The sequence below is a fragment of the Ascaphus truei genome, chromosome 7, assembly GCF_040206685.1.
Source record: "Ascaphus truei isolate aAscTru1 chromosome 7, aAscTru1.hap1, whole genome shotgun sequence".
NCBI classification, from domain to species: domain Eukaryota; kingdom Metazoa; phylum Chordata; class Amphibia; order Anura; family Ascaphidae; genus Ascaphus; species Ascaphus truei.
This window is the reverse complement of record NC_134489.1, coordinates 93,793,816-93,815,191: the sequence shown is the minus strand read 5'-3', so window position 1 is coordinate 93,815,191 and position 21,376 is coordinate 93,793,816. Positions and strand designations below refer to the sequence as shown.

At 38.7% G+C, this 21,376-nt stretch overlaps 1 protein-coding gene across 1 annotated transcript in view; it reads right to left on the bottom strand.

Moving 5' to 3' along the window:
* LRP1B (LDL receptor related protein 1B) overlaps positions 1 to 21,376 on the bottom strand; it is a 1,102,312-nt gene that overhangs the window by 532,409 nt on the left and 548,527 nt on the right. The window contains exon 8 of the mRNA XM_075610066.1: positions 3,238 to 3,460. Within this exon, the coding sequence (XP_075466181.1) occupies positions 3,238 to 3,460 (223 nt within the window). The remainder of the gene's footprint in view (positions 1 to 3,237; positions 3,461 to 21,376) is intronic.

Sequence of the window (21,376 nt, the reverse complement as noted above, 5' to 3'; positions counted from 1 at the left end):
TGAAAGAGACAGGACGAGATATAAAGATCTAAATGTTTTCTTTCATTTGGCTAGGTCCTGTCCCTTTATTACTGGTGCTATACGAAAAAATATTTGTCATATGTATATGATAATTCTCCCCCTCCCTCCCGATTTTAAGAGGTAATCAGTTGAGCTTCTTCCAACACAACTTGCCCCCGTCGGTATTTGCATAACAGTATAATCATAAATAGCTAGGAAACAAATAATGTAATATTCAACTCACATGAAACAGATGCTAATTACTTCTACTCATTTGTGTGAAGCACATTACTGGCAGTCTCCTTGACTTTGCTTTTTGGAAGAGATAGTAATACGTTTATAATTTCATGGCCCTCCCTCGGGTTACAACAATCACATAGAGATATTAAAATAATTATTTCGTTTTTATATAAGTGAAACCCCTAAGCCCTTTCCTACTAAGTATGCTTGGATGAAAACATTGAAGTTAGCAATTTTACTTGCTAAATAACTAGAAACAATTAAATGTGGTTTTTACTTGGTTATGTGATCTGTGTTTTGTGGTTGATTTTTGGACTATAGCAACATTTTGTTTTGACTTCTGATGCCTCCCAGGTTCATTCTCCCACAAACACATTTAATTTGTTCATTGAACACAAACAAATGTAATTACAATTATCTCTACAAATTTAAACAACACATTTGATGTCTGAAGAAGATACCTCAGAGGACTTGAACCTTGTGTACTAATTTTATCTCCGAAGAACACTTACCTAGGTCTGTAAAATATGCATCAAACAATTAATATAATCAGCTACTAATGTATAACGAGAGATAGAGATAGAGATAGAGATTGCATGCTCCAGCAGAGTATAATAAAGTAATAACAATTTATTTAAAAAAGGGAGTACAAGGGGCACTAACAATGGTAGGAGGTTAAAAAGCATTCAGGTAGACAAAAGTCCCCAGCTGGTTCCAGCAGATGAAGACGAGTTGTCACCGGATCTCAGCAGGTTGCAGGACTGGTATATACCTCCTGTTGGTATGGAGAGTTTCTGATGTGTCCCACGAGCTGATTACCCTCACGCGATCGAAGACCGTCAAAAGTCTCTGTATTCCGGATGGTAGATCAGCTGCAGTGGGAGGCTACATGTCGAAGAGGCTGTCCCTGCAAGGGATATACCAGTGGGATTTACCAGTCCTGCAACCTGCTGAGATGCTGTGAAAACTCCTCTTCATCTGGTGATTTTTGTCTACCTGGATGCTTTTCCCCTACAAAAATAATACAGATCATTCATGTACAGTATAGGATGCCAACAAATCAATAATGGGGAAAATGGAATGTATCCATCCATAAACATTACATACTGTTAATGTCTGTTTCCTCGCAGTTTTCCATGAGGTTGAATAAATACATTGTTCCAGGTTTATTCATTTTTACTAGATAGTGTATTTTGAATCAATTCAGTATTATTACTGTTTAATATTGTTTTACTTACAAGTATTAAAGCAGCAATCCTCCCCCCATAGAAACCTATATGCGATTTAATGAATTTAACTCGTATAATGTCCTTTCTTGCCCCTGGGCCTTGAGCATGCCATGCTCTTTTACATTAATGTTTTCTTAGTGTTACAAATCCTGATTATCTTAGTCTCTAGTGTTTACTGAACTGGGCTCCTGAGAGATTCATTTTCACCTCCTGGATTTATGCACCATTATCGCCAAATTACCATAAATTTTTTGACTTTTGCTAAATTTTTATGAAAAAGGCAATATAAAGAAGTCATGTGACCTTCACAAAAATGATTGCACAAAAAATGTGCACATCCTTAATTATATGTACAGTATGTCAAACTCAATGGTTGATCCATTAAAGTGACACTGTGTACAGAAAGTCTAAATTTGTTCAGAACCATCATGGCTTCTAGAACTTTGTGAGAGCCTTTGTGAGATTATTTTGGTCTAGTATCTACTGGAAATGGAAGTTGTAACTCTTCTTCAGAAGGCACAAGTTGAATGAAAAAGTAAAAGGTAGATCCGATTTGAATTACGTTGGTTATAATTACATTAGTTGCATTGAAGTGGGTTTAATTTATTAGGACATCAGTAATAAAAGTTCATTATCAATGCAGCCTGTGATATAAAAAAATGAAATATATCTGCATGAAGACTATTGTCTTAGACTTAAAGTCTATAATTTACTTACGTGGTGTAAAAACCTAAATAAAAAATGTGTAAATAATTCCTAATATAACACAAATCTAGTTATTTGTTTCGTATTTCCATTGTTTTATATATATATATATATATATATATATATATATATATATATATACACATATACTATGTATGTATATATAAAGCAGAAAATAGCCGTGTTAGTCCAGTTGCGATAGTGCAGAATAAATTAGTTCTTCAGTGTTCGGTGATACCTTTTTTATTGGACTAACAATTTATGTCATAGGAAAAGCTTTCGAGAGTTATCCTCTCTTCTTCAGGTCAGGCAATACCTATATATATATATATATATATATATATATATATATATATATATATATATATATATATATATATATATATTGCATTAAACTGTAGCTGACAGACGAATAGGTTATTAATGGAAGTTACCTATTTACTTTATTTATTCAGGGTTAACATCGTTAAACAAAGCAGTTACTGTATATTAATCTTTTGTCCTGAGGTTTGCATTAGGCAGTGGTATGAGGATAATAGGTACAGTTCCGAGAGGTTGATGTTTTGCACATATATTTATTACAATTTAGACATTTACATTGTCAGCATTGTCTAATGGAGATGTTCATTATTATTATTATTATTGTTTTTTTTCAATCAAAGAATGTTAGCTTAAATATATGGTTATTGTCTAATTTCACCTTAATTTGAGTCTCATTAAAAATAACATAATGCAATAAATATGATTAAACATTGTGAATATATCAGTTATTGTAAATTAAAGGTTATTAAATACATTGAAATTGGATTTAAACTTACTGAAAATATGTTTAATGTTCAAAAGTACAGTCACTATTAATTTTTGCTTAGTCTATTATCATAGTCACTTCCATTGCAGCAATAACTAAGGTCCCACATAACATTAGAGAAGGAGCTGGAAAAGTTTTCAATTAGCAGGATTTATCTTAATTAACATATATTAAAGTATAAAATGCACACTTAACTTCCAAATATGGCTTCAAAAACTTGGTTACTTCCAAACATTTTTAGACTTCTCCACTTACCTCTTTCCCATGTATTATTGTGTGTCTGTGTCTTCCTTCATAATCAGCAACTTCAATGTAGTCCAAGTATACATCTGCCCAGTAAACCAATTTATTAACAAGGTCCAAAGTAAGGGCAGTTGGCTGCTCAATTTTGGAAAGTAATATTCTTGTCCTATTCATTCCATCCAAATCACATCTCTCAACTTTGGCATTATTCCCGTAGTCCGTAAAAAAAAGTTTGCTGTTAAAATAAACAAATATATATGTTATTATATGTATTATATACTTTTATATTTATAAATATATATATATATATATATATATATATATATATATATATATATATGCAAATACAACTGTATGCTCATCTGCTTGTCTTATGCAGGTCTGCAACCCCACCTTTCCCCATTATCACCCAGCATACAGCACTTCCACTGCAGCAAGGGATTCTGGGAAATGACATGCAAATGAGCAAACAGTGTCACTTTTTGCCTCAAAAACCATTTTTAACATGGTTCCCTATAGGCTTAAGCTTGCTGCATGGTCACAGCTTTGAGCACAGCCAGGGTTAAGGTGCATACCCAGAAAACCACCCACAGATAGCCGTTTCAACCTTTATGGGTCTCATCAGTGTGGGGTTGATTTTAACTGGGTATGCAAAGAGGCTATGGGATAGGCTATACCATAATACTGAGTTAAGTTATGGTGAGTAAAAAAAGTGACAAAAACCCTCCACAGGAAAGCAAATATGCAAATACAACTGTATGCTCATCTGCATGTCTTAGGCAGGTCTGCAACCCCACCTTTCCCCATTATCACCCAGCATACAGCACTTCCACTGCAGCAAGGGATTCTGGGAAATGACATGCAAATGAGCACACAGTGTCACTTTTTGCCTCAAAAACCATTTTTAACATGGTTCCCTATAGGCTTAAGCTTGCTGCATGGTCACAGCTTTGAGCACAGCCAGGGTTAAGGTGCATACCCAGAAAACCACCCACAGACAGCCGTTTCAACCTTTATGGGTCTCATCAGTGTGGGGTTGATTTTAACTGGGTATGCAGAGAGGCTATGGGATAGGCTATACCATAATACTTGCATATTTGCTTTCCTGTGGAGGGTTTTTGTCACTTTTTTTACTCACCATAACTTAACTCAGTATTATGGTGTGTATATATATATATATATATATATATATATATATATATATATATTGTGACAGAAACCAGGGGATGGTAATAAATTCCGTATATAGGGCTCCCAGGATACTAGACAGTTTCTATCCTGTTTGGCCTGGGAGTGCAGCCTTATAATACATACACTCCATCCCACAGTTTGGCAAGCGCTGGAACTGAGGGATGAGAGATCCAGACCAGAGTTTGTCTGCTGCCTGATTTCTGTCACCTGTCATGCTAATTAGGAATCAGGTATGTAAGACTGATTTCCTGTTTGCTCTGGTCTCTCCACAAGAGCCAGGAGGCTGGAAGGCTGCTGAACTACAGAGGGGAGAAGCCTCTTCCCCAAACAGGTTCAATCTTTCTGTTCATTTGTGTAAGACTGCAAAAGTACCGTGTTTTGTTGTTGGGAGTGGAAAAGCCACTTCCAACCCTGAGTCAGGGATATCTAAGTTAAGTTATCGCTCAGGTGAGCAGCTTTTGTTTTGATCTGTTTTCTGTTGTATGCACTGTGGCAGTCTCAGTGCCTGGGACTGAATAAACCAGGCATAGCCTGTTTAAAGGAACAGTACGTGACGCCTCATCATTTAACCTACCCTAAAAGACCGTGTTCTAAACAGTCCCGGACAAACGACGGAGCCCCGGAGTAAGCCGTTTGTCACAATATATATATATATATATATATATATATATATATATATATATATATATATATCATCACAAGGGTGAAGAAATTAAAATGGCAGTGGGTCGGACATATCACAAGAAGAAATTATCATCATTGGACAAAGACTGGATTTCAAGAGTGATTAAAAGACCAAGGCAACAACCAAAAGGTAAGATGGGAGGAGGAAACGTGGAGAAGAGAGGCTTGTAACCACAATAACTGGAAGATCATTGTGCAGGCCTTCATTCAACAATGGATCCACAAAGGATGAAGAGGATGATGATGATAAGTGTGTGTGTGTGTGTGTGTGTGTGTGTGTGTGTGTGTGTGTGTGTGTGTGTGTGTGTGTGTGTTCACATAAAGTTAACCAATGCTGCACAGATTTGTGAATATGATGTACAATGTAGAGCTTTTAACAACCTTTAATTTTAATGTATATTAGGCTAATTACATGCAAATTGTGTACATGCATATACATTTGAGATATTCTCCAAAACTGGTCTTTTATATCTTTAGTTGCCCATCTGTGCATTACATAACATTACACAAATGATCCAAAGGGAATCATGCAGCACTCAAATGAAACAAAGAAGATTGATTGTTTGCAACCTCCAGTGGTTAAGAGATTTTGAAATACTATGCATTATCAGTACTTAAACCACTTAAACCCTGTTTTCCATATCTCTAAGTATATATTGTTGTTCTTATCAGATCATAGAATCTGTAATGGATCATCCATGGACTCTGAACCTCTAGTAATTCATTGTACACATCTTGTTATAAATACTACAATACTATACATTGTATAATACAATTTTAAAGCAATATCGTCAGAGTCAATATAAACCATTGTAAACCTTTTTTGCATTTTATTCCAATACAAGATTTATCCTTTCACGAACAGAGCAGCAAGAGAGTGTGTACATATTACTTTCAAATAACCTCTACATTGGCATTCTCTCCTCAATAATAGTTCTTGGTAAAAGAATATAAACACTGCAATGGTCCCTTTTAAATGAATGCTGATATAGGTCACTATTTATTTTCTTCCTTTAAACTTTTATGCACAAAATGACATTTAATCCACATTATAGTGATGTAATTATTATAGTTAGTGCCGGTTTAACGACATTTTTCCAATTTTTGTCCTTTAAAACATGGACACCAATAAAACGAAACACAAATACATACATCTAATACTGTTATCTTATATTCATGGGGGGTTTATCAGAGACACATGGCTACAAAACTAAAGCAAAAAAAACACAAACACCACCATAATCAAAGATAAGGAAAACCACTGAAAGTAATGGCATTTTTTTCTTTGATAAATTATTTTGCACTTGTTTTGCTCGCGTTTCATAGCCCATAGACTTATATTCTGAATATATGGGTGTAGCCAGGGTCCCTCCGGTCCCCCTGACTCCAGGTTCTCTTCTCCCACCTCCAGTTTTGTGGGGCGAGCGCATCGCCGGGAGATCCTGGAGGTAGCTGTGGCAGGACGCTGCCATGTTTAATGTGTCCGCGCATGCGCGGTGGGACGCGCATGCGCAGAGGCGATTCGGCAGCCATGTTGTGGTTGGCGCGAGGTTCGCGCATGCGAAGCAGGTGGTTAGAGTTGTGGCCCATTACAGTTAGTGCAGGGGCTCTTGGAGGTTGCGCATGCGCAGGTATGGCTAGCGGCAGCCATTACACACTCGCGCATGGACAGTGCAGATTGCGCACGCGGCCCCAATGTTAAAGAGGGCCATGGAGGACTACAGCCCCCAAAGTGCTTAGGGGCTGACAGGTCACCTGATGCCAGGGAGCCAGTAATGCTCTAGGATTCCTCTGGCTGACAGGGTGTAGTCATCAGGCAGAGACCATGCAGATGAGTAGAAGCTGGGACACAGATTGGGGAGGGTGTGCAGGTGCAGGGAGCAAGTGGCCCCTGCACTAGGCCAGAGACCCCCTAGGTCCCAGATAGGCCCCAGTCATTGATAGTTTGTGGCTGCTACAGAGACATGCCCTAGATAGGGAACGGATGCCCTTAGCAGGCCAGTATAGTCAGGGACACAGCTGAATGCGACGTGGCCTGGCAAGTGAGGTCTGGGACCAGACCTGTCTCACTACAGATAAAGGGACTATCTGTACGGTGAGATCATTCTGTTGGCAGGAGGACGCCATCACGGAGACTTTGCCGCTGGACACAGACGGGTCCTCTTCTGTTGTACCCGGGTGCAGGAGCCCCGGGCAGGTACAGTCATCAAGTGTACCAACTTTAACACCAGTCACACCCTTGGAGTATTGTGGGACTCTTGGGGACTCTGTGTGAGATACACAATACTGGGCACAAGGTGTGGGATACAGCCCTGCGAGGTCTGAATGGATAGTTGTATTATTAGTGATCCATATAGAGTGTTATGTGATGTGTTACACATACAGACGAGACAACGAGTATTCTAAGGCTTGCCTTAAACTAGCCTGGTTACATGCTGGGTGTAATTTGGCTAGTTTAAGGCAAGTTTAAGGCATTTCTGCATTGACTAATGACCCATCGGATTAACACAGCAGGGGTCCCTGGCAGTCTCATTCAGTAAGTGGTAAAAGTAATTCACCCGAGACTCCCAGCGGCGGATGCTTAGGCTCCTTTGAGCCAACAGGTAAAGGGCAGCACCAGTAGCCATTTACAGCCCACCCTCAGATCTCACTTAGGGGGAAACAGGACTACATGGGTATATTACTTCTATTGATTTTAGAACATGGTTTGGAAATTATCTGTGATTTCATGAAAGCCCCCAAGGAGTTAGTGGTGTATGGGTCTGTCACATTTCAGAAAACCCTAGAAAATGTCTTCATTGTACAGGTAGTTTTTTTTTTTTTTTTTTTTTACAATGACTATGATCTGTGGAAAGTTTTCTGAAAAAAACTAGGTCACTGGATATGTGTGGTCACTTCACACGTCAAACTCCTGTGTGTTTTGCTTATTTATATTCAAGAGTTGCATACTGCACTAAATTGTATTTTTCTCATGGTAATGCGGAATATAATGCCTTACTGCAATTATTACAAAATAATGAGGGTTGTCTGTTGGGAATTTAAATTAATGTGAAAAAAAGACAGTTTTCATATTAAAAATAGATTGTCTTTTTTTTTGCTAGACACTAAAAAAACAACCTTGTTGCATATTATTTAAATGTGTAGATAATCTCATTCTCTCCCTTCATAATTGCTGAATCTATTTCTTCCACATCTGAAATAAAAAGATTAAAGCATTGAAAAGTAATCCTGCAAACTGCCTCCCTCAACCGTTATCACATTTATTATTGCTTAATTTGGTACTCTGTCTAAATATAATTCAATACACTCCAAGTTAAGCTGTATAATCAGTTTGAGGAATGTGGTATTTTCCAAAATCATATGCATTTGTAGTCTATTTTTTCTGAGCTGCAAATACAGGAGAACATTTTTCTGTTTGTACATTAAAGATAACATATTGAATCTAGTCTCATTAAAATCTAGTACTTGGTATAATAACACTTTTAAAAATTGCAAGGAGGAAATAGATGTCCAAATATAAACTAGCATATATCAATCACTGTAGACCAGTAATATTTTAAAGAAAATGTGAAACTCCAGAAGCACATGAAAAAGAGTTATTTCGGGTTCTGTGATATATTAGTCATCAATTAGTTGCATATAAGTTGCTGTGAGCTTTAATTCTCAATGCACACTACCAAATTACCATTTTCATGACCGTTTCATCCAACTCTCACTGGTAAATTATGCACATATCTTGCTTTATATAAATTGACCATGAATGATTTTCATTCACCTTGATAAAACCGCTAAGATTGGAATTAAGCAGTAGATACAGAGAGGAAAAGCTTCATGCACTGCTCAGTGGAGCTAGAATGAAGCCAGCATTGTTATAACAAGATGATCTGAAAACACAAATTATTTTTGTTATACTGCGTGCATAATCAGATTTGTAGAACTACTTCAAAAAGAGACTGTTTTGTCAAACACTGCATCACCAATAAATTAAACCCATTTCCCTGAAGAATTTTTCACAACATTCAATCCAATTCTCCCTGATTTATAACTGTTTCCCCTCAGCATTACATTGTAGAAAATTGTTGAAGTTCAAATGTAATCCTGCACTGCCCCGATAGTAATGTGTCTGTAGCATGTCACAGATTTTATGAATTGCAGGTATAGTATCTGGGACAGATTGAGAAAACTGGTAGTATGTACTTTAAATCCACTGTACAGCAAAAAGAAATCCAGAAACTATGGATCTGCATAGATAAGTGGCACATTGAACTACACCAATTAATTCTAAACAAAGACAGGACGGAAGATTTTAACTATTTCTTTTGTTGAAAAAAATCGGACCATTTTCTTTTATGTTTGCCAATTTAAAAAAGCAATCCAACTCATTGATCGATGTTTTTTTTTTTTCAGAGGATTGAAACAAGGGGTCTCTAGAGCTCGACCCCATTAATTTCAGCTCCGGAGTCCATCTGCTTCTAGAGATATTTACCTTTGTAGTAGGTGCCGGTAGTTACTCTGGCTGAGCTAACCGGACTTTAAAGTTTAAAGCTCCCGCATCACATGGGCCAATAGGAAGCCACACTGAGATATCACAGCTTCCTATTGGCCCGTAGGGCATGGGAGCTTTAACAGCAGCCATTACCTGAACCCTGGTAGCCGAGCAGAACAGCTACCAGCAACTACTACAGAGGTAAGTATCTCTGGAAACAGGTAGTCCCCGGAGCTGAAATTAACGGGGTTCCATTCTGGAGACCCCCTTCTTCAAAGCTTTATAAAACAAATAAAAACTTTGCAAAAAAAAATCGCTGCAATGAATTGCTGCTTTAAATGTTGGATTTGACATGCAATTAACAAGAATGTTGTGCAGTGTGATTTGGATTTTTATGTCAGCTTCTAGTACTGAACAAGCTCAATGATGGACTGTTCAGGACTAGCAATTACATGACCACTTCCTGCTTCCATTCATGTAACACCATTAATAAATTAAATAACAATATCTCAAAAAATAAAACTTAAGTTGTAGCATATTCTGACCTCTAAACTCGCATTAGCAGTTTCTGCTGTTTTCTCAACTTTATTGTTACTACAGCTGTAGTGGACTTCATTGTTACCACTGAAAATACAGCATATTCAATCATAAAGTGGCCTCCTAGGCGGGCTGGTGGGCAGCGAACAGATTGCGCTCCAGCCAACTGGGCTTTAAGTAGCCCATCCATGTTGGCTCTTCCCTGGGCCCCTCCCCCATGGGACCATGCCCCTCTGTGCTGGTGGGGAGGAGAGCCAGGGGAGGTCGGGGGGCGGGCCGGAGAGGTGGAGCCTGGCCCCCTGGTCATGCAGAATATAACATAGTGTCAAGGATTGGACTTCGGCTGAAGTGGATCCCAGTGGCAGGAACAGCAGGGAGCGTAGTAGGGGTCACAAGCAGAGGTCGGCAACGAGGAGACTGGAACAGGATGATAGCAATAGCTAGCACTGCGAACAGCATAAACAGGCAAGGGAGGAACAGGAAAGGGAGGTTTATATATGCAGGCTGAGAGATAGAGCACAGGTGCAGAGGTGTCAGGTATCAGGGTCTGGAATGTTCCTTAGTTTAGCAGCAGCAATCCCGGTGGAAAAGTATAGGTACTGCAGGCTAGAACAAGACATTGAGAGTGGTAGCAGTCCCGGTGGCCAAGCATGGGTACAGCAGGCTAGAGAATATGACACAGAGTTTTCTTAGGTTTCAATGGCAGTGATAACATAGCATATCAGAATGTCCCACCATAACGCACAGCGTTCATCTGTTTTTTATTCCATTGGCATTTGAGATAAGACATTACCATGGTAACCTCTCTTTGCTTAATATGTGTGTATGGCAGTATCAATTCTACTTTCCCAACACGGAGTGCAACTAGAGAATTTAAAATGGGAAGCATCACTCAAAAAAGTGTGAAGGGGTTTCAATTTCTAAAAGTTTCCTTACTGCAAAACGTGGGGGGAAAAAACAATACAAGCAGACTGAAATAGATTTATCAAAGAAATATGTCCTCTTCCTTTCAAATGGATGTTTTATTTGAGAAATCTGACGCTATTTTTGGCTGGAAGACTTTGACAAGTAGATCTGAATGTCAGTGAGCTGTACCAGCGAAACTCAGAATGGCACAACGTTGAGAAGACTGTTCGATTTCTGCATGGAAAACAGTTCAGTGCTTCCTGGGGAGGTGAAAATATACACAAAAGCCTGCCACATGAAAACGCCACTGAAAACTGTGGGCCTTTTAAATACAAATTTATATGAACTCAAAAAAATAAGAATAATGTTCAGAATCTTCTTTAAAGGCCTCGAATTGAGCTCGCTTTTATTGTTTGCGAATTGCATACAAGAACAATTTCAGGCAAACTGGTCTACTTTTCTACCCCCTTTGAATCTAAAGCTCTCTCCCGCCTTAAACCTTTCTCACTTTCTGCCCCGCACATCTGGAATGCCCTTCCCCTCAATACCCGACTATCACCCACTCTATCCACCTTAAGACACATCTGCTTAAAAAAGCATTTGAATAGCACTGTGGATAATCCTGGACACATGATACATAAAGCTTGGCCCCTTGCAGTCGCACATACTAGAATTCCCTCCTAATTGATATGATGTAGTGAATTGAAATAATACCAAATGTATTACCTTATTTACCGTATTGCGTACATATACGGAAAAAAGGTAAAGAGAAATACTACACCTAAACACACTGGTATATAGCCTCAGTCTATATAGATCAACTCCTGCAGAACTAAGCGCAAACCTATAATAAGGCAGCGCTTATATCTAATAAACCGGCAGTCTCAAGTGATAAAAAACTATCGATACTGAATCTGGAGGAGATGATACCTAGGAGCGTAATCATTAAAATACCAATAGGTACTGGCCGCAATGAATGTATAGTTACAGTAGAATCCTAAGAAGCTCATCATAATGCATGCTGGCAAAATCGAGACAAGGAAGGGCTATACACACGATACACTTAGCTTGGTAGATAGTACTCCATGCTGCATCGTGTAGCCCAAAGGGAGGAAGTGAACAGGAGCCAGCGCTACAATGTAGCTGGAGCGTGTGTCAGTGTGGATCGTGCTGTAAGGTGACGTCACGCCGTATGGTCACCTGACGTACGTTTCGCGCGGGTTCGTGCTTTCTCAAAGGTCTCTCCCATTTCATCATGTTGATCATACAGATTGAATCGGATGTGTTAATACTGTGATTTCACGCTGATTTTTCATCTAAACCAACACACTTTACTGGTCTGACTATTTATTGCGGCCAGTACCTATTGGTATTTTAATGATTACCCTCCTAGGTATCATCTCCTCCAGATTCAGTATCGACAGTTTTTTATCACTTGAGACTGCCGGTTTATTAGATATAAGCGCTGCCTTATTATAGGTTTGCGCTTAGTTCTGCAGGAGTTGATCTATATAGACTGAGGCTATATACCAGTGTGTTTAGGTGTAGTGTTTCTCTTTACCTTTTTTCCGTATATGTACGCAATACGGTAAATACGGTAATACATTTGGTATGTAATTCGGGGGTGGTCCTGGACTTATCTACCACACCCATCTGTACAACTACTATTTTATGTTTATCTTTGATTCATTAAATTATTTTAATTCACTACATCATATCAATTAGATCGATCTGAGTTCATTCAGGGGGGAACCTTTCGTTTGTTTGTTTATTTATCCATTTGTCCCCTTTTGCACCGGAAACGATTTCTGACAATTTACTTACTTATTTTATGTACTTCAGCTGATGCGGGAGCTTTCCCTTTTTCCCTTTCCCTTTTTCTGCAGAATTCCCTCCTACTGTCTCTGTACGTTCTCCCTACCTACCAATTAGACTGTAAGCTCCTCAGAGCAGGGACTCCTCTTCCTTAATGTTACTTTTATGTCTTTAGCACTTATTCCCATGACCTGTTATTTATATTATTTGTTATTTATATGATATGTATTACTACTGTGAAGCGCTATGTACATTTATGGCGCTATATAAATAAAGCAATACAATACAATACTTTACCTAGCACCTACAGTATATTTTCATTGAATATTATTGGTACTTATGCTGTCACATTTTGTCCCATGTTTATTATATTAATATGTCCCTCCCCCCTACCTTCCATCCTTTCTGTGCTTCATCAGGATCTGGCACTGACTTATTTTGCCTTCTGCAAAACCAATTGGGCATCAAAGGAAAGGCAGGTAGTTGCCTACTAGGGATGTGTGAATGTCTCCTAGTTTGGTTTGAGGGATTTTCAACCAACATTTACCGTATGTGATTCACTGATAAAGCTTACTTAATGTATCATAATATATCACTCCAATGTGGATACTAAAGGCCTAAGTTACATCTTTAAATCGTAGAACAATGTTTGTACATGGAGAAATACATGTTGAACTAAAAGGCATGTTACAAGATCGAAAAATTGATGCAGGTAGAATATGTTTTTTCATAATTTCTAAAGTTTAATAATGGACATTTTTATTACTAACTATATTTTCAACAGCAAAATACTAATTATTTTTTAAAATAAAGTTAACAAAATTATTAATCCATATTTTATGTCATATCAATTTTTATAGTGCCTCTTTGTCACTAACCAAAATATACTGTCAAATATTTTTTTCCACCTTGGTATTTTATTAAAGATGACCTATACAAGATTAAATGTCAGCAATAGATGGCATTTAAGGCTTGTCTCATCAATCTCATATAATAATGCTACAATAAACATAATTATAAAGGATCATATCAAAGAAATCCAAAATATTGCACACGCTTTAGAAGTTTTAATACTACTTTAGGAGGTAAACTAAAATGTTAATGACACAAAGGGATGCTGCATTCACTTTCAGATGAAAGAAAACCATTCTTAAATCTTGAAACACCTTAAAGCAGCAATTTAAGCAGCAATACTGGTGTATTTACTTTTTATATGTAAAGCATCTGACAATGTATATTTCTACATTCTTACATAAGCTGGCAATTGTTTGATTCTCCTATTATAAATCTGTGAAAATCCCGATTGTGTGCCTAACCAAACGACCCCCTTCTAACTTTGTGCTGCACTCTGTGAAATGCTGCAGCTGATATGTAACATTATATTACTAAGTGTAACACATTATTGTTACAGCTTTCAGAGTAATAGACAGTCTGCTGTTTGGAACACAACAACAGATCTGTTTGTGATACTTTGTTGCCAAAATGCAGATCTCAAAAATGCCAGTTTCAAAAGAGAAAGTGGATATGACTTTGTAAATTGTTGCTGTAGCAACCACAGAATGATCAGTACATTAAACAAATCATTAAACAAATCATTAAAAATGGCATTAGGAGTTCAAAAAACATATGCAGAAAGCATTGTCTAATACTACAGTACTGATTATATATATATATATATATCAGTGCTGTAGTATATAGTATAGTATATATATATATATAGACATATGTTACCGTTCCAAGGTCTGGTAAAGCAAGAGACAGCACTCAATTGTAGAAAACTTCACAAAGTGTATTTGTGAAAATAGTGGTACATCAAGAAACCCAACGTTTTGGTCCTCCAAAATGGGACCTTCCTCAGGGGTATTCATGAGGAAGGTCCCATTTTGGAGGACCGAAACGTTGGATTTCTTGATGTACCACTATTTTCACCGATACACTTTGTGAAGTTTTCTACAATTGAGTGCTGTCTCTTGCTTTACCAGACCTTGGAACGGTAACGTATGTCTATATTATCCATATGGGGCAAGCACCTACAGCCTATCAGCACCTGAGGAGTGCCAACTGTTCTATTTGACTATATGACAAATCAACAAAAAATCTACTCGGCGAACAAAAAAATCTACTCGCCACCTAGTACCACACGTGTGCTGCTTGGGCCAATAGGAGCTCGCCACGCTGTTAAATCCACTCGCCCGGGGTGTGCAAATGTATAGATTTGTCGAACACTGTATATATATATATATATATATATATATATATATATATATATATATATAATTTTTCATGCTTTCCTGCTTTCAGATTTTTTTATTTTTATATTACAGAATTGAAGCAGCGGGTCTCCCAGAGCTGAACCGGGTTGATTTCAGCTCTGCGTACCCCCTGCTTCCAGAGATTCTTACCTCCGTATGGGGTGCTGGTATCTCTGGCAAGTTTAAATGTTCAGGTCATGCATGCCTAAACGAAGCTGTACCGGATGATGTCACAGCTTCCGATTGGGCCACGTAACGCCGGACATTTAATCACAGCCATTATGTTAACACACATCCCAGACTGCATAGATACAAGCACTCACTACGGAGGTAAGTATCTCTGAAGCAGGGGATCCCCGGAGCTTAAATTACCACAGTTCAGCTCCAGGGGATCCCCTGCTTCAAAGCTATAATACATTTTTTTTATAATAACTGAAACCTGGGTTGCTGCTTAAAGTGGAACTGGGTGTGATGAAAACGACTGGTACGAGACTATGTAATACAAGTCCTTTTATTGTACTTGTAAAGAAATAAGACCATACTTCAAAAGTGATATATTAAGCATTCATGTACAGTATCAAGGTACATTATATAAATTATAATTTCATAACAATCGTGTCCATCACTGATTGATTTTGGGAGTGGTTATTAGATGAGTTATCAGATAAGACTAATCAAGTTTGTGTGTCGGAAATGGATTCTTTTTTCCTTCTCCAAAGGCCTAAACAACTGGCAACTTTGACTTGGCATACACATACTGTACACGACTAACACCTTCAATGATGTTTTTCTTACATCTGATGAGAAAATGTACAAAAATGTTTTCCTGAATACCTAGATTGGGATACATTACCTTTTTTCTATAGTAATGTCTAAACCAGACTTGTTTGATACTTTTGGCAAAGAGAAAATGGAAATTTGAAATGTTAAAAAAAAAAAAAAAACGGCAACAGTACTGACCGGGTTACTATCGCACTGTAACTCCTATGAAGTAGAGGAAACACAGGAGAAGACGGGAGTGACACGACAGAGGCAGCTGACTGTTTTATTATTAAACGCTGAGTCCGAGTGCCGAATGCAGCACCGCAGAATGTGAGTGGGATTTATCCCCAAATTGTATTTGTTTTTTTACCTTATATGCACCATAGAGTGGAGGTTGTTTGTGCTCTTCTCATTTCTACAGTTTTTTTCTAAATCAGACTTGTTTGATACTTTTGGCAAAGAGAAAATGGAAATGTGAAACGTTTAAAAAAAACTGCAATAGTACTGACCGGGTTACTATTGCACTTGAACTCTTATTGACTTTAAGTCAGAGGAGTTTACTCTAAATAAGACATGATGGATAATGCTGGCACAGAGAACATGGATAAAGTGACAGACAGAATTTTAGACATCCCATCTTAATATGTGCATCTCTAACTCTTCCTACAACTAACTCCCAGAACTGCAAATTGATGCACAGACAAACACCCCTTTAAACACCCCTTTAAACACAACCCCCAATGGTCACATCAGATTAATTAGGAATTTGGACATATATATATCACTAAAAAGTTGTGATACTTTTAAGGGAACCATAATGAGGGTACATCATAGATTAAATTATAGTGTAGAGCAGGGGTGCGCAAACGTTTGGTGCTGCGCCCCCCTGCCTGCTCTCCTCTAGTGCTCGCCCTCCCTTACCTTTGTGCCGGCGTCAAAGGATGCTGCGTGGTCATGTGACATCAAGTGACCCTGCGTCATTTGATGCCACTTTGCCATTGTGACAGGAGTCAAATGATGCCACGGGGGTCATGTAACGTCACGTCACATAACCCCACGTTGCATTGGCGATGAGTCACCTGAAGACGGCTGAATCAAGGTGTGAGTTACAGCGGCATCACGCGGTCCCCCGGCATTTACTTTAAATGCAATGGGGAAGAGCGCGGGGCCTCTGTAGCTGCCGCGCCCCCCAAAAAAATTCTCACGTACCCCTGGTGTAGAGAAATAGTTTTCAAAACCTTATACTGTATGTTTCTTCTTCAAGTGAGGTTTTAAAAACCCTTTACACTGTAATTCCATCTATGAAGCACTCTAATTGTCCCCTAAAAGGGTAACACAACCTACTGTACAATGAATCAGCATTTCCCCAGGAACAATAAGGCTACGACCCCAGTCCTCCCGGTTGCACACACGCCTGGTGGCATGACGGTGCGTGCAAAGACAACAGCTGTGATCGGTGGTCTGTAGGGGAGCTCTAGGGGAGCGCTGGGGGGCGGGGCCATGACGGGGGGGCGCGGCCATGACGGGGCATATCTGCCCTGCCATTTGCTGCTCTCCACCCATGTGACCGAGTCACAGAACAGAAAGACACATTTCTTGTCTTTCCTGACAACGTACGCGTCAGAGCACTTTGCGCGTCCACAAACACACAGACACTGGGGCCTGCCCCATAGAGAGCTGTGCTGTGGTGTATGGGGCTGCCGTGACCACCGGGGACTCAGTCTAAGGCTACTAGACCTTTGAGCTACATCGACCTGTGTCACATGTAGATCCTTTTGAGCTGGAAGGGACCACAATGCATTTATCTGTGATACCCAGTTGGCCCCTGCAACCCAGAAAGAGTTAAACAAGGAAATAAAAATTATTATTTTTTAAAAGTGACCAATCTGCAACATTTCCTTATTTTTCCTGTGTGGAATCTCTGCATTTCAATCATTTAATAGGATTCAGGGACAAAAGTCTTGACGTTAATGTACAAATACAACTTAAAGATCTCTAAGAAGAAAGAAGACAGAAATTTCTGAGATCTGACAAAAGTCTATATTGATGTCTTCTTATTCTTCCCTCCTGCAATTCTTTCTTCTCCTAAATTTGCATGTACTGTAGTATGATATGAATAGTGGTTCAGTATCACTGAGTGCTGTCACCTTATAAAGCCATGTTAATACTGTATGTGTCTTTGAAGCCTATAACCTGAATAAACCAAGTACAAAATAAGACATTCAATAAAAAGTAAGTGATAAATGGGACTCAAATTAGTGAGTATGCACTGCCATCTGACAACGGGAAATAAAACAAAGTACTGTATGTATAAACAACATTTACATTTTAAGAAACCTATATACCAAAACAGAAAACGACATCCCCAATTCTAAACGACTGTGATACTAAAAGAAGCTGTTAAAAAAGGTTCAAATTTACTTCCTGTGTCACATGAATAGGTCACATTTTGAATGTTAAGGGGCCTATGCACTAAACATTCATAAAAAAAATCGCCGGGCCATTGAAATAACCGTTTTTGTGAGCGTTACTATTATGCTATTCAGAAAGCCTCGATTACCTGTAATAGCAAAATTCACAAAATGGGCGAGTAGCCAGCGGCGTAAAGATCGCCTCTATGAAAAAGCCTTACCCGCCGATATTATTCCATTCAGCTGCTCAGAGAGAGCCGCCTCTCTCTGTGCAAATATATCCCGAAATGTATGTATTTTAATATACATTTTATTACTAGTGTCGATGAGGAGGGGTCTCCGGAGCAGAACCGCATTGATTTCAGGTCCAGGGACCAACTGCTTCCTGAGATACAGGCCCCGTTATGGGGTGTCAGTATCTCCTATGCATTTTATTACCACAGTCACGTGACCCGGGACATTTAAAAGCATTGGAGATACCGGCACCCCATAATGGGGCCTGCATCTTGGGAAGCAGGGGGTCCCCGGACCTCACAATGCGGTTCTGCTCCAGAGACCCCCTACTCATCTACACTAGTAATAACATTTATATTAAAACAGCTGCTACCAATAATTAACATACAAACCAGGCCACAGGTGTCCGGGGGTCCTCAAGTGGTCCCTGTGGGTGTCTGTGGGCCCTCGGTTGGTCCCCACGGATGTCCGGGGATCCTCAGGTGGTCCCCATGGGTATCTGTGGGCCCTCGGGTGGTCCCCTCGGCTGACCGGGGGTCCTCAGGAAGTCCCTGCGAATGTCTGTGGGCACTCGGGTCCCTGCTGGCCTGCATTATCAATCCTGTGTCCCCAAATCTTTTACCAATACATTTAAATAAATATAACCCCCTCCCCCCCCAACCCATAAAGTACTGTAATGGGCAAAATAACTATTATCCAGATATGGATAATAGCTCATTTGCCCATTATTACATCAAACATTAGCCAACCAGCATAAATAAAGTAAATAAACATTTCTACTTACCCCTGATGTCCTCCGCTGCCAGAAAGAATACAATTAATAATACAATCCAATGGCCCCTAACCCCTTAATCACCTTAGCAGTTATTAACCACTATAGTAATTAAGGGGTTAACCCACCCTCTCCTGCTACCCACACGGGAGGCCTAACCACCAACCCCCGGGCCCACTATACCCACCCTGTACCCATTGATTGGCATAGTGATACATCATACCCATATAATATGGGCATGAAAAGCCACTATAGCAGGCAATGGTCACCCTAATAAAAAAGCCTCAAGGCCAAAAATACACAATAATAAAACAAATACACAAGTACCTAAACATCACAATTCAAGACATAACAGCACTAGCCAACAAAACAATTTAATAAATAAATGCACTAGCCAACCAACCAATTCAATAAATAAAAGCACTAGCCAACCAATCAATTTATTAATTTTAAACACTAGACAAGAAATCAATTAATTAAAACAAAACCACTAGGAGACATATCAATTAAAACTAATAGCCAACAAAAGAAATCATTAAATAAAAACGCTAAACAATCGGAAAATCAAATTAAAACAAGCCATCAAAATTACAAACTATTTAAGCCAAACAATAAACAGAAAAATACAAAACAACAATCAATAGAAAAAAAGCATTTGCCAAAAAATGCATTGACTATCACTGTATTGATCTGTACCCTAAACGGCACATATTAATACATTATCAGTCAATGGACAATGAAAAACATGAAAATAAAAATATAGAAAAAATATCAAAAAAACTGAAAAATGAAATTTTCATACAATATTTTTCTTACCTTTAGAAGCGTTGGCTCTCTGAATCCTGGCGAATCTTCAAGCTCTCGTACCGCGACGTCATCAAAGTCAATCCAACGCCATGCACCTTGAAGATCCGGAACAGGTAACACAATTCTTCTTTCTTTTATCTTCAATCACCGTCTTCTTTCTTCATCTATCATTATTTCTTTGTTTTCTGTAATCTTCTTTCTTCATCTGTCAATCCACAAAGCCCCATGGTATATCCACAACACAATGTTGTCTCGTCAGCTTCTTGAGGTAAAATGAGGCGTCAATGCCTTATATAAGGCCTGTGACATCACTTTTCAGGTCAGATGGTACAGCTCCAATCTGAATGGACACTGTATCATGATCCTGCCTCTTTTTTTTGGTTGAAGGATGTGACGTCATCTCCAAGGGAGTACGTCACATCTTTCAAACCACATGGCTATATCACATGGTATTACAGCCAATGGGATTGAAGATAATCCCATTGGTTGTTGTACCATGTGATAGGTTACATTAGTTCAAAAGGATGTGACATCCCTTTAAAGGATGATTCAAACTCAGTGTCTTTGTTTTCACAGTCTGTGTCTTTATTCGCCAAACCACCTTCATTAACTCCTTCATCTACTCCTGCCCCCATAGATCTCTCCTTATATTTTTTTGAAATCCGAGGCAGGTCACACATACTTTTAGGAAGCAATTTCTTTATAATTCTGCCATTTAAGATCTTTGTGGCTTTAACACAAACTGAGAAATATTTATTTGTCACACTGACCTGATCTTTTTTGAGTCAGTAATAATGACTGGTGATGAGCCACTTACTGTAACAGTCATGCTTCAAACTTTATAGTATTAAGAAATCTTATGGCCTTTATAAGATGTTTGCTCAGTGACAATACTGCACTTTCAAATGGCATAATGCAGATGAAGTGTGAACATAAAGAAAGTTGTCACTTTATTTTCTAAGTTTGTTTTAGGAGTTTATGTAACTTCATTGAGTCATACAATTTAAAATATAAAGCATTAGTAAACCTATCCTATGACACTATCATGGTGGCAATTGTTTAGACAGTAAAAATATGTTTCACAATTCAGAAAGGATGCACTATATTTTACAAACATTACTAGACCCTCTTCATAGTCTGGGAAACACTGAAGCTCACAGCCTTACTTGATTATTTAGGAAAATATATACAGGCATATCCCGGTTTAAGGACACTCACTTTAAGTACACTTGCGAGTAAGGACATATCACCTAATATGCTAACAGCAGCTCACGCATGCGCCTGTCAGCACGTC